Source organism: Solanum lycopersicum, chromosome 1, assembly GCF_036512215.1.
Source record: "Solanum lycopersicum chromosome 1, SLM_r2.1".
Taxonomy (NCBI): Eukaryota; Viridiplantae; Streptophyta; class Magnoliopsida; order Solanales; family Solanaceae; genus Solanum; species Solanum lycopersicum.
In genome coordinates this window covers 52,301,954-52,315,455 of record NC_090800.1, presented here as the reverse complement: position 1 = coordinate 52,315,455, position 13,502 = coordinate 52,301,954, and the positions used below count along the sequence as shown (strand labels likewise).

The 13,502-nt window shown below is 34.7% G+C and overlaps 1 protein-coding gene across 1 annotated transcript; it reads left to right on the top strand.

Annotated features, from left to right (window-relative positions):
• Positions 1 to 8,681: 8,681 nt before the first annotated feature.
• Positions 8,682 to 9,428, top strand: LOC101264056 (uncharacterized). Its single transcript, XM_004229092.1, has 2 exons — positions 8,682 to 9,119; positions 9,213 to 9,428. Exons 1-2 carry the CDS (start codon positions 8,682 to 8,684, stop codon positions 9,426 to 9,428), a joined length of 654 nt encoding a protein of 217 aa, XP_004229140.1.
• Positions 9,429 to 13,502: the final 4,074 nt, after the last annotated feature.

Sequence of the window (13,502 nt, the reverse complement as noted above, 5' to 3'; positions counted from 1 at the left end):
GATAAAACATGGATACTATTGTACAAATATTTTTGTATTGAGTCATAGTGCGTCGCTTGAGGACAAAAAATGAATTTAAGTTGAGGGTATTGATATACCGTGGTTTCACGGTATTTTCAATACTTTTTCCTTAAGTTAAGTGTGTCCAAAAGCCTTTTTGTACTAATTTTTATGAAAATTTCTCTTTATTTGCAAGAAATCTGTCTGAAAGATAAATGCGGAGGTTTTGAGCAAGAAATACAGAAAAGTACCACCTACGGAGCTTGTGACGGTTCGTCGTGCTCGTGATGATCCGTAGGTGGCATCGTAGTGCAGATGCTGAAGGAAGATGGGGAATTCTGACCAAGAGTGGGGTTACGGAGTGCGTGACAGAACGTCGTAGCCATGACGGTCCGTCCTGCTTGTTCGTCATGAAGACCAGAGAAGTAGTCCCAGTACCCAAATTCAAAGAGTTCAAGTGTTTTGGAACAGACTCCCTCGAAGGACCGTTATGCCTGTGACGATCCATCATACCTGTCATCGAGGGTAATGTAGAGAACAACAAAAGAAATAGCACAAATATGGGATGACGGAATCCATGATAGACCGTCGTGACCACGACGATCCGTCGCAAGGTCTGTCGACCCAGCCGCATTTTGACAAATTTCTAGCAAATAAAGTCCTTATTTAATTAGTTTTTTTTTGAAATAGTTCAAAAAACCTCGTTTTTGGGGTTAGACTCTTGATTATTTTTTAGACTGTTTGTTAGACTCTTGGTTATTTGAGCTTCTGTTGTGGATTAGACTTGGTTATTAGTATTACACTTTTGGAGAATCTTTAGTCTTCAACTAATTGCAGTAATTGATTGTTGGTGATTTTTGTTAAATAATTAAGTGAACTTTTGGATTTTATTTTTTCTCATTTTAGTAAATGCATGAATTCTTATATTATATATTTGAATATTGTCATTATGACTATGAGTAGCTAAATTCCATAACAAGGGTTGTGAGAACCATAGGCGAATAATAAGGTACAACCTAACTAAAATAACAATTTTAGATTAGTGTCTTGAATGTATTGATAAATCTTTCGCTTAGAAGTCTTTTTAACGAATGACCAACATTAGAACTCGTCTTAATGCTACTTGCCGGACCAAAGAGGTAGATAATAGGAAAAAAATTATCAACATAAATTTAGTGTATACTATCTAATAGGCTAGTATTGATTGGTACGAGGTAATAACTTAGTGAAATATCGAATAAGATGCTTAATATGAGGTAAAGGTAAGGGTTAGTATAGCAACGCACGTAGCCGGACCAAGGTGCGGAGTGAAATTTTCTAGATGCCGGACCAAGGATTTAGAAATACATAACTTATAACTTTGTATGCAAGATACAAGGAAAGAATTGTTATTGTTAGAATTATCAAGTTATGAACATGTGGGGAACACGTAAACCCTAATTACTTTGATTAATTGATTAAACTCCAACATTTGAAGTTGTTAGTTGTCTCCTTTAATTTAGCTAGTTATTTTAATTCATTTAGAAGTAAAATCCCCCCCTTTTTATTGTCTTTGATTTCCAAGGAAATAATTGACTAAATAGTAGTAATAAGAGATTGAAGTTAAGTCTGAACAATTTTCCTCGTGGAAACGATCCCAACCTCATTAGTTGGGTTCTTTACTTTATACGACCGCTTTACTTCTTATTTGAGAAGTAAGTTTGAGCATATCAATGGATTAGATATGAGAGGTGTCTCTTACCTATTTTGAAAGAGGTTCATAATAACTCTCATGAGATAGAGGCTACCATGTAATGTGGAACTGTAAGTATCTAATATATCTCCTAGTTCTTGAACTATGTTGCCACGATAGGATACTAGCTAGTGGATACACCTACAAAGCTATATTATGTTTTGTTCTACTTTGGCCGGTAGACCACCTTCTTTCAGTGTAGGGTTTGTTGACACCAGATTCCATGTTTAGCTCACAAGGTCTAATATTGATTAAGGTGATTGTTCCCTCAAGTTAAATTAAATACAAGTAGATGAATATTGACTAAGGTGACTTGAAAAGTCTACTTAGTATAGGTAGAAGTATGGAACTCTATCGAGACATTGCAAAAGTTGACTGTAAGGGAAGTTCTAGGAGATTGTTCTTATGTAATATGATAACAAGGACGGAAAAGGGCCTAAAATACCCTCAAAGTATTGGAAATGGTACAAAATTACCCTCCATCCACCTATTGGTTCCAAAATGCCCTTTTAATCCACCTATTGGCTCCAAATGTCTTGGTCATCCACCATTGGGTTCAAAGTTGACCACTTAGTTAACTATTTTATAATAAAATTATTTAAATATTTTAAAAAAAATTTGCGTTCAACTATTGATTATAATTTAATTTATTAATATATTTTATAAACAAACCCACTATCCACTCATTACTAACTAAACCCCACCAAAATAATAAACAAATTATAATATCAAAATCGTAATAAACACTACTAAAACACGACAAAATTACAGATTCGTTAAGATGATCCAAAATTAATCGAGATCAAATCAAAGCCCCAATCATATATTGGTTGAGCCGCTTATTTAGGAGGACAATTTCAATATGATTCTCTTTCAAACTTGAATTCGAAATTTATGATTAAAGTGTAAAGAAGTAGTACATCCCAAATTAATTCATGCACTTTTTTTTAATATAATTTTATAAATATTTATGATTTGTTTTAAAACATGTAATATACTATTTAAAAAAAAAGTTATCTATGAAGTAACACAACGTAATTGAGACAAATGAATAATTAAAATGTACATAGTCAGACTTTTAAGTTTATCGATAATTTTTATTTAGACACTTGAAGTATGATAATTTACTTCTATTTTCGCCTCAAAATTTTAAAAACACTCATTGGCAGTAGTGTTTCTGTTGTTGCATTAATAATGTGACGAGTTCATTAATTTTGTGGGGTTTACTTATTAATGGGTGGGTAGTGGCTTGATTTATAAATTATACAAATAAGTTAAATTATAATAACTAGTTGAGCACCACATATTTAAAAAAAATATTTAAATAGTTTAAATTTAAAATGGTTAAATAAGTGGTCAATTTTGAACCCAAAAGTGGATGACAAGGGCATTTTGGAGCCAATAGGTGGGTAGGAAGGGTATTTTGGAGCCAGTAGGTGGATGGAGGATAATTTTGTACCATTTTCAATACTTCGATGATATTTTAGGCCCTTTTCCGTAACAAGAAAGGTATAATGCTTATGATTCATGGTGTTACTCTTATGATGTTTGTTATGTTGATGAACATGTTATTGGTCTATATTGCTATATGAGATGATGACCACTTATAGTACAAGTTATATGAAGCAAAGCTTTACTTATGGTCTTCTATCTTGTTTACTTGGTTATATGGGGATATGGGCCTTCACATGATGATTGACTTGTAGGTTTGGGAGGGGATCATCGGTTAGTGTTTTTTATATTATGTTTATATGATCCATTGAATATGAAATGATAATAGAACACTATTATAATATGTCTTTGATTATGATTATGCTTCATATTTATGGAATCCTTAACTTGTAAATGCTCTATGTTATGTGTATTGAAGACTCTCATATGACTTAGCATGCTTTCTAAAGAAATGGTTCTTTTTATGCATGTACTTAAATGTTTTTGTGCATATACCCATACTTAGTACATGTGGCGTACTAACCCCTTACTTTATATTAGTACAATTTTAGGGTCCGGCTATTGAAGATTAAGAAGGCCGATTGAAGAATCTTGGAAATCTTTGTAACAACCCTAAAATGACTATGCAAAGAAATGCCTAATGTATCTAAAATGCCTAAGATTAGACCGGGTTCAAACGGAGTGATGGGCGTAGAACCAAATCTCTGAACCTATGCAACAGCCAAGCCAACCAACTTGGTGAGTTAGTTGATCTAGGCAATGTTGGGTCCAGCCATGTAGGGCACCCGAATATGAAAAATCACCCGAATGAGTCTTAACCGAACATGAAAGGGGTAATCTTATGTTTGGAGGGTCTAGGGGTAAAATGGTCTGTTCCAGGATAAGGGTAGTATTGTAATTACCCTAAGTATTAATTAATAATTAATTAGTATGATTAAGGGGCAATTCTTGTAGGGGTTGACTGAATTTGACCCTTATGCAAATTTCATTTTTACCCGGGTTCGAACCTGGGTGGAAGCAACGAATTAAATTAATTAATTGGTATTTAGTGAATTAGTTGAATTAACCAATATTTAATAATCTGATTTAAGAAAAGGAAAATCATATTTATGATAAAATTAATAAATAATGAGGAGTCCTAGTTTGATTAAGTCTCCACCTAACTCTCCTAATCTGAATCCACCCATTCTCACGTCTCTCTACCTACTCTCACCCTCACTTGCACGATTATTCTTCAACAAAGGAAAAAGAATAGAAAAAAATAAAGTCTACCAAAAACTTGAACGCTAATACTCAAAAGCAAAGACATTCTAAAAACGAAAACAAAAAGGGGTTCCTCGACGGGTTGTGCTTGAAGTTTCGGTGGTGAGACTTGGTTTTGTGGGAAATATATAGCATTGAAAGAAGTGTTGAATGACATTAAGTTATGGGTTTTCTTCCCTCTTGGTCCCTTTTACAAGATACCCTTAAGGTTTAATCTAATCACAATCGAAAACTAAGGTTATACCTGTTGCATGCCACTGACATTAGATACTTTGAAAGATTCAAAGTTTGCGCTGGTATGACTTCTTGTAGATGATTTTAGGTCTTTTTGTGATATGTTTTTGAATTTGTATTTGGAGATTATGTGTAAAATTAAAGATGTGTTCCGAAAAAGTGAATTACGTTAACTTGTTTGTGCATGTGGGTGTCGTGAGTTAGCCATGGTTTGAAGCCTAAATTTTACATGTTAAAATGTTGTATTTTACGTGTATGAATATGTTAAAAGTGTAATGTTCATATAAGTATAATGTTGTTGAATAAATTTCACACGAAATACTCCAAGAATTAACAAAAAAAATGAGAGAAAGATGAACTGGAAGATGACCAAATTCCCAGCTTGCAGGAAATGTTGGTCTCGGGTTGTGTATTGGAGAAGGATATATATTTTCAATTTCTTTAAAAAAATGTTTGGTAATTAGGGATTAAACCCAAGACCTCACAAAATGCAAAATACATAAAGATTTCATAAGAAAAATGAAAGAGAAAATAATTTATGTGAGTGGGGACTGAACCCACAACCTCTTGAATAGATGAGTGAATTAGGAGAAAAATGAAAGAAAAAATAAATGAGGTGAGTGGTAAATTAAACCCACAACCTCTTGAATAGATGATAGAGTTAAGAGAAAAATGAAAGAGAAAAATACGATGAGGTGAGTGGTGATTGAACCCAACACCTCTTGGATAGGTGAGGAAGTTAAGATAAAAACTACGAGAAATAAAATGAATTTGTGGGGGATCGATCCCACAACCTCTTGTCCTTAAAAGGAAAAGAGACGAGGGAAAAGAAATAAAAATACATGGGGGTAATGGGGATTGACCTAGGGTCCCCCCAATCTTAAAAATACAATTACCAAGTTTAATATAAGAGTAAGTGTTGCTCCCTTGCCCAATTCCATATTGACACATAAGTCGTACGTGAATAAATGATTAAATGAATGCTGCCTTTAACGATAAAAACTGAGATCTTTGCATACTTACAAGATGCATAAGTTTTGTACCACATAACCTTGGGTAAGTACGAATCACTTAGACGAATTACGAATGAAGCCTCATGTCTTGTGTGTGTGGACTCATAAGTCCAACATACGTTTATAAAGTTATTGAACCTAGGATGTTATGTGATGAATGATGTGACCCCAAAAGCGTTAAGTAAGAGTGTGAACCACACTAAAAGGCCAAGTGCATTGGCATATGATGAAATGAGCATTCACGTAAAAACGGGTGAGTAATTATGAAGGGAAAATTTTCTAAAGCTAATGAATGTGGTGAAAATATGTTAAGAGGCTAATGTGAAATATAAGAAAAATCTCAAATGACCTAAGTAAATGTTACCAAATTGTACTCACCTATGAAGGTGAAAAGCTAATGAAGAGAACAGTCTCTGTTAACACTCTAATGAAAGTATTGATGTTAATATATACTCAATACTAATTATGAGATTAGCAATCATCTAATGAGATACGAAGTCCTTATGCTAGAAGTCATCTACTATGATGTATGAGATGAATGTAATGGAACTTTATACTGAGTAGTGATAGGCTGGATATGAGTGGCGATTCCTTCTTTTTGAAGGCAGAGATTCGTGTAATTCTCATTAGATGAGACTGTCCGTCCAGATGGTTATGGGTCTCCTTATATCTCCTACTCTTTGAACCTATGTAGCCAACATAGGGATCTAGCAGGGTTCAATTCCCTATATACACTAGCATGTTTTGGTTTCACTTTGGCCGGTGATTCCACCTCTTTTCGGTGTGGGGTATACACTGGATTTAAGGATGCTCACATCATTTATGTATGTTGAAGTTAAAGTTCCCAAAGAAAGAATGAGGGCAACCTCATGTAATGCACACAATGAAATGAACGATACCAAAGGATTTTGAGTAGGACAATCAAGAGGTGAACTAGACTTATGTAATGACACTAGGTCATTCTTAGTTATTGAAGAGTGAACCCAATGATAGTTTTAAACTACATGCTAGGTAGAGATGGTCTTTACACTAGCCTATAAATAAAATGAAAATGAAATACGTATGAATGAATGATAAAGATACTTTCTCTAGTTAAGGTCCCATATGTTGAGCCGTCATTTTGGGAAGTTCTCATTTTAAGTCCATGGTTCCAGGTTCTCATGGCATATGAACGAATTAAATAAAATATGATATGTGCTATATGCAATATGTCATGTGATATATTCAATATGCTATGTGTTGTGTGCAATATGATACGTATAATGATGCATGTTACTCTCATTGTATGACTTTCCTAATTCGATTTTGGGAAGTCCAATGACTTGAGTTTCCATAACTCATATCGTTAAGAGAGAGTTATTCTAAATCATGCATGTCCATGGTGTGTGCCTGCATATACCTATACTTAGTACAAGCGTGTACTTATTCCATACATTTATCTACTTTTAGGTTCAGGTGCAGCTGGATGTTAAAGCTTATGAGCCGACGCAGAAGTTACCCGGATTTGGACCTTTCATCAAGATTTGGAAGGACCTCATGCTTTCGAGGATGTTTACTGATTTATTCTAGCGTAGACTTAGGCATTATCTAGTGGAGTATGTTCCACTAGCGTTTCTTTCGTATTTACTTTCTGATGTTGTATTTTTGCCATTTTGGCAACTCTATATTTATGACTATATCTTTCATTTGATTATCTTGAGTTAGATGGTTGTTGTGAATGCTTATGAGTTTACATAGATAGTATTATGCAAGATTAATGTCTTCCAATATAATTTTAAGTAAAAAAATGTTCAAATTTTCAGCTAAAATTAACCTAGATGAAGTAACGACAACATATGTAGGCTTGTCTGCGACCTCTTTTAGGTCAATGACGTCGGTATCATCTGCGGACTAGATTCGGTTGTGACAAAGTTCGTATCAGAGTGTTAGGTTCATTTCTGAGGGTTATAATTTCACATCAACCACATTGTGTAGTTTCTAAGTCATGGTAGGGAAGTGCACCACTATCCTGAATTAGAGACTGCATGATCATCGGATGCACTCGCCCAGCGAGAAAGGCCTAACCCTGCCAACCAAGTATCAAAAAGAAAGAAGAGAAAGAAAGGAGAAGAGAACTTCATATTTTGGTAACTCTCTAGGAGTCATCTTTAACCTTGAATACTATTAATAGATTCTACAGGAATAGTCCCTCAGACTCGGAAAGTAATAACGAAAATAGCTAACCCAATAGCAGATTCCACAGCTGCCACCGTTGGAACCAATGAAGCAAATGATTGACCCATCATATCATCCGAAGAAACAAAAAATACCAAAAAATTCGAATTCACAGCTAATAACATTGATTCAATTGGCATTGACATAATAGGAGTCTCAGCATCAACATAAGAAAAGGGCTGACCGACCGCCGTTCAAGAGAGATCCCGAAGGCTCGAACTTTTTTCTAGCATTGAAACATGGGCCGAAGGAAAGAGGAAGACCAAACAAAGTCGCGGTCAAAGCAAAGAAAAAGATGCCAAAAAAGATGTGATGGTTCCCTTCTTCTGATGTTATCGTGACTTTTATGATGACTAATTTCTTGGTGTTATGAGCATATCGAACATTAATTCTTCTCTTTTTCAGAAAATGAACATAAGAAGGAACTGGTCGGGGAAATGAAAGCAGCTGCTAGGGGCAACCAAGTTCCACCCCAGGCTCCAGTTGTAGGAGTGGTCATGCCAGTTAACCCAACTGGGTTGGCTGATGCGAAGGTGCGGACCGCTTTGGCATAGATTGCTCAAGCTATCACTGTGCAGGCCTAGGTTATGGCGACCTAGTCTATGATAGCCCATGTCCACAGACAGGAGGTTCAATGGGAGAACCCACCAGCACGTAGCATGGACGAACGACTACGGGACTTCACGAGGATGAATCCTCCGATTTTCACATGGTCCAAGACTTCAGAGGATCCATAAGGGTTTATTGATGAGATGCAGAAGATTTTAGTGATCATGGGGGCCACAAATACTAAGAAGGCTGGGCTGACTTCCTACCAGCTCAAGGATGTTGCACATTTCTGGTACAAGATGTGGCAGGATAGCCGAGCTTTAGGCGGAGGTCCGATCACATGGAAGCTGTTTAAGACAGCTTTTCTAGAAATTTTCTTCCCTAGAGAAATGAGAGAGGCTAAGGTTGATGATTTCATCAACCTTAAGCAGGGCTTGATGAATGTCAGCGAGTATTCCCTGAAATTCGTTAAATTGTCCAGAAATTACATTTCTCTTGTGTCTAACTACAGGGATGAGATGAGCAGGTTCCTTACAGGGATGTCAGAGGAATTGGAGGAGGATTGTCGCGCTACAATGCTCCAGGATAGCATAAACTTGTCCAGGCTTATGGCACATGTCCAGCAGGTTGAGGGAAGTCGGAAAAAGAGGAAAGTTCGTGAGGTCAGGAGGCCTAACCCTCCTGACCAAACAGGTTCTAGCAGAGGTGGTTGCACGAGCACTTTGGAATTTGTGATCAAGCATTGCTTTAAGTAGGGGCATCAGAGTTTGGGGAACTCTAACTCTCAGAGGAGTGCAACACCTAGAGGAGACAAACTAGAGCTAAAGAAGGGCAATGGAGGTGATGTGCAACGTCCCAGAAAGGAATGTGGCAAGTGTGACCTTATTCACAGTGGAGAGTGCAGACTAGGCACAAATGCCTGCTTTGGTTGCGGAAAGAGCGAACATGGTCAGGGACTGCCCCAAGAATAGGGGTTAGGCTGGAGGTAATTCTCAGCCTAGGCCTAATCCCCAGAATGCTACTACAGTCGAGCCTCTTAAGAGGAATATATTTTACGCCTTGAAGGGCAGGGAGGAGTAGAAGAAGTCTGCTGATGTGGTCACAGGTATGTTGCAAGTTTTCTCAACCTCTGTTTATGCTTTACTTGATTCAGGGTCTATGTTTTCTTTTGTGACTCCCTTGCTTTCTCTTACTCTTGGAACACTACCTTAGGTTTTGCATGATCTAATTGTAGTGGATGTTATGTGATGAATGATGTGACCCTAGAAGGGTTAAGTAAGAGTGTGAAACACACTAAAAGGCCAAGTGCATTGACATATGATGAAATGAACATTCATATAAAAAGTGGTGAGTAGTTATGAAGGGAGAATGTCTAACACTAATGAATGTGGTGACAATATGATAAGAGGTTAATGTGAAATATGAGAGCAATCTTAAGTGATCCAAATTAAATGTTACCAAAATGTACTCACCTATGAGAGTGTAAGTTAATGAAGAGACCAATCCTTATGAATACTCTAATGAAAGTATTGAAGTTAATATATACATAATACTAATAATGGGATGAGAAATCATCTAATGAGCTATCATTTCCTCATGCTAGAATCCACCTTCTATGATATATGAGATGAATGTAATGGAACTTTATACTGAGCACCGATAGGATAGCTAGGAATGACGATTCCTTTTTTCGGGAAGGCAGAGGTTTGTGTAGTTCTCATTAGATGAGACTGTCTGTCTAGACGAGTAGGATTCTCCTTATATATCCTAGTCTTTGAACCTATGCAACCAACATAGGGAACTAGCATGGTTTATTTCCCTATATACACTAGCATGTTTTGGTTTCACTTTGGCCGGTTATTCCACCTCTTTTTCGGTGTGGGGTAGACACTGGATTTCATACTGATCACATGATCTATGTCGATTAAAGTTAATGTTCCCAAAGAAAGAATGAGGTCAGCCTCATGTAATGCACACAATGAAATGAACGATATCAAAGGTGTTTGGGTAGGATAATTAAAAGGTGAACTAGACTTATGTAATGACACTAGGTCATTCTTAGTCATTGCACAGTGAACCCAATGAGAGTCTTAAACTACATCCTAGGTATAGCTAGTATTTACACTAGCCTATGAATGAAATGAAATGAAGTACGTATGAATGAATGAAGGAGACTCTGGTTTGCTAAATAGGGCTCCCTAGTTGAGGTCCCATAAGTTGAGCCCTCATTTTGGGAAGTCCCAATGTTAATTCTATGGTTCCAAGGTCTCATGGCATATGAACGAATGAAATGAAATATGATATGTGCTATATGAAATGTGTTATGTTTTGTGTGCAATACAATACGTATGATGATACATGTTACTCTTATTGCATGAATTTTCTAATCTGATTTTGGAAAGTCCACTACTTGAGTTTTCATAACTCATATCGTTAGGAGAGAGCTATTCTAAATCATGCATGTACGTGGTGTGTGTTTGCATATACCTATACTTAGTACAAGTGTGTACTAATTTCATACATTTATCTACTTTTGGTGCAGGTGCAGTTAGACGTTAGAGCTTACGAGTCGACGCAGAAGTTATCTGGACATGGAGCTTTCATTCGGATTTGGTAGGCCCTCATGATTTCGATGATGCTTATTGATTTATTCTAGCATAGACGTAGAGATGATCTAGTGTTCCACTAGTGTTTTTTCGTATTTACTTTCAGACAATGTATTGGTGCAATTTTGGCAACTCTATATTTATGAGTGTATCTTTCATTTGATTATGTTGAGTTAGATGGTTGATGTAAATGCTTATGAGTTTACATAGATAAAATTATTCGAGATCAATGATTTCCAATATAAAGTTTAAGTAAAGAAAAGTTCAAATTTTTTTCTAAAATTAACCTAGATGAAGTAACATCGACGTATGTAGGCTTGTTTGCGACCTCTGAGAGGTCAACAATGCCAGTCTCGTCTGGGGTATAGATTCTAGTCGTGACACTCTTTCTCCAAGTATTGGTAGGTCATCATGTTCGGGGATGCTATCTTTTCATGATTCTATCTTATGAAGACTTTACTAGTTTTTATGAACTCTCTTTATTTCCTTTATATTCGGTGGATTCTATTTTATTAAGGCCTATATGGCATATTAACGTTTTATTGGCTAAGTTCAACTCGTATTCTTTAGATGTTTTTTATGTGAGACAAATTTTAGAATATCTTTATGTATTTTATTCATGTTGCTACAAGTAAAGCCTAAGTAAGATTCTATGTGAGAGGTCTAAGTATATCTCAATATGTACATTAGTTTTACTCAGTCATCATTATGTCATCACTATGGTGCATTAGGACTTAAATTCAACATCTTACTTTCTTTATTAGATGAAACTTCAATTCATCATTTTACCCTTAACCAATGCAGTAATAAGCTAAGGTGTAATATGACTCACTCATAAGCGTTTAAAAGAATATTATGTTCACTTATTGAAACAAAATAAATTTGCTCTTTATATACTGCAATTCTCTTTTGAAACAAAATTCCTAGAATTAAATAAATCAATGTTTAAAAATTGTTGGAGTAAAACAAATTAATGTATTCAATCTCTTTATATAACACATGTAATACAAACAAGTTATTAATATAGAAAACATTCAATGTTAAAGTTGAAACAAAGGCTTAAAATAATTTCTTTATATTCTAGTAGAAATAACACTAAGGTAAATTATTTTCAAGTTAAAATAACTCCCTATTTTCGTAATAGAACAACTCCTTTACATGGAGGGAGTGAAGTTGTTTTAATAATTGCGACTTTCTTTAGGTGACCCACATCACCTTTATAAGTAAAAATACCATAGGATTTTCAAAAATGGAATATGCAATTAGATCTAAATAAGACATAAGATTTGAACAATAATACCAATCTTTTGGTAAATGAAGAAGCATTTCACCAATTTACTGGTAAGTTTGTGATTCAATACTAATCTTATTTAAGACATCTATTAACTGTCTACAATATAAATATTGATGATGAAAATCAAATCCTTTCTGTGATTCTAAAGAAAGTAATAACCTCATAGCGAAAATCAAATTCAAACTTTTACCTTCCCTCTCATATTACAAAATATTTTTGTATAAATAGATATATAAAAGCCACAATAAATTATTAATGGTGGCAGATTGCAATATCAAGATCTTCAAGAATCATACTCTTTTATCACAAGAACAAGAAACAACCCCTCAACTTGATTAAATTCTTTAAACAAAGAGTATATATTATTGGTCCTTTTAACTCCAAGAATAATGTTAAAGAACTTACTAGCAATGATTCAATTATTCCAATAATTTCATCTCATCTAAAAAAATAGCCTATTAAAAGTTACTATAGATTCATACAAAAAAAAAAGATCAAGAACAAATGAATTTCAGTGAATAATATAAGAGAATGAAATCAATATGAGATTACATCAAATATATTACTTTTAATCATCCAAATCAATAAATATAAAACACTCAAGGATGATGTCTTATTTTCTAATTTTAGTGATGATAAATTTAAAAACCATTTGGAGTAAGAGATCAACATGTGGTTAGAACTTTGTGCTTATAATGTATTATAAAATAATGATAGAATACTAATATCAAATGGAAAAACATAAAAAGAACTAAAAGGAAAACTAAAAGTAATAAGGACAAAGAAAGGAAGAAAGTATTAGTATTTTTTTTTAACTATAGGTGCATCTCTTTGTTGTATGTAATGTCTTATTCGTAGGCACAAATAATTGGCGAGGTTATACTGCCATTGAGACAAAGTGAAGTCAACCATGACATCTGCCAACTAATGTATTTACAAAAAAAATAACATATGATATTATTGATTTATTTGTATGCTCTTTTTTGACTTGAGAAATGATATGTCATATAAGATACTTTATTTTTAATTTCTCACTTGGAGTTTAAATGGATTAATTTTGACAATTTAGAGCTACTTGATGACTCTTCTAAAGTAAATCAATTTTTCCATACCTAATTTATTTTATTCAACAAAATATAATACTA

Excerpts from the sequence above, each read along its gene's own strand:
- LOC101264056 (XM_004229092.1), top strand. The coding sequence starts at position 8,682 with ATGGGGGCCACAAATACTAAGAAGGCTGGGCTGACTTCCTACCAGCTC. Across the intron at positions 9,120-9,212 it reads AAAAGAGGAAAGTTCGTGAG|GGGCATCAGAGTTTGGGGAA; the intron begins GTCAGGAGGCCT and ends TGCTTTAAGTAG.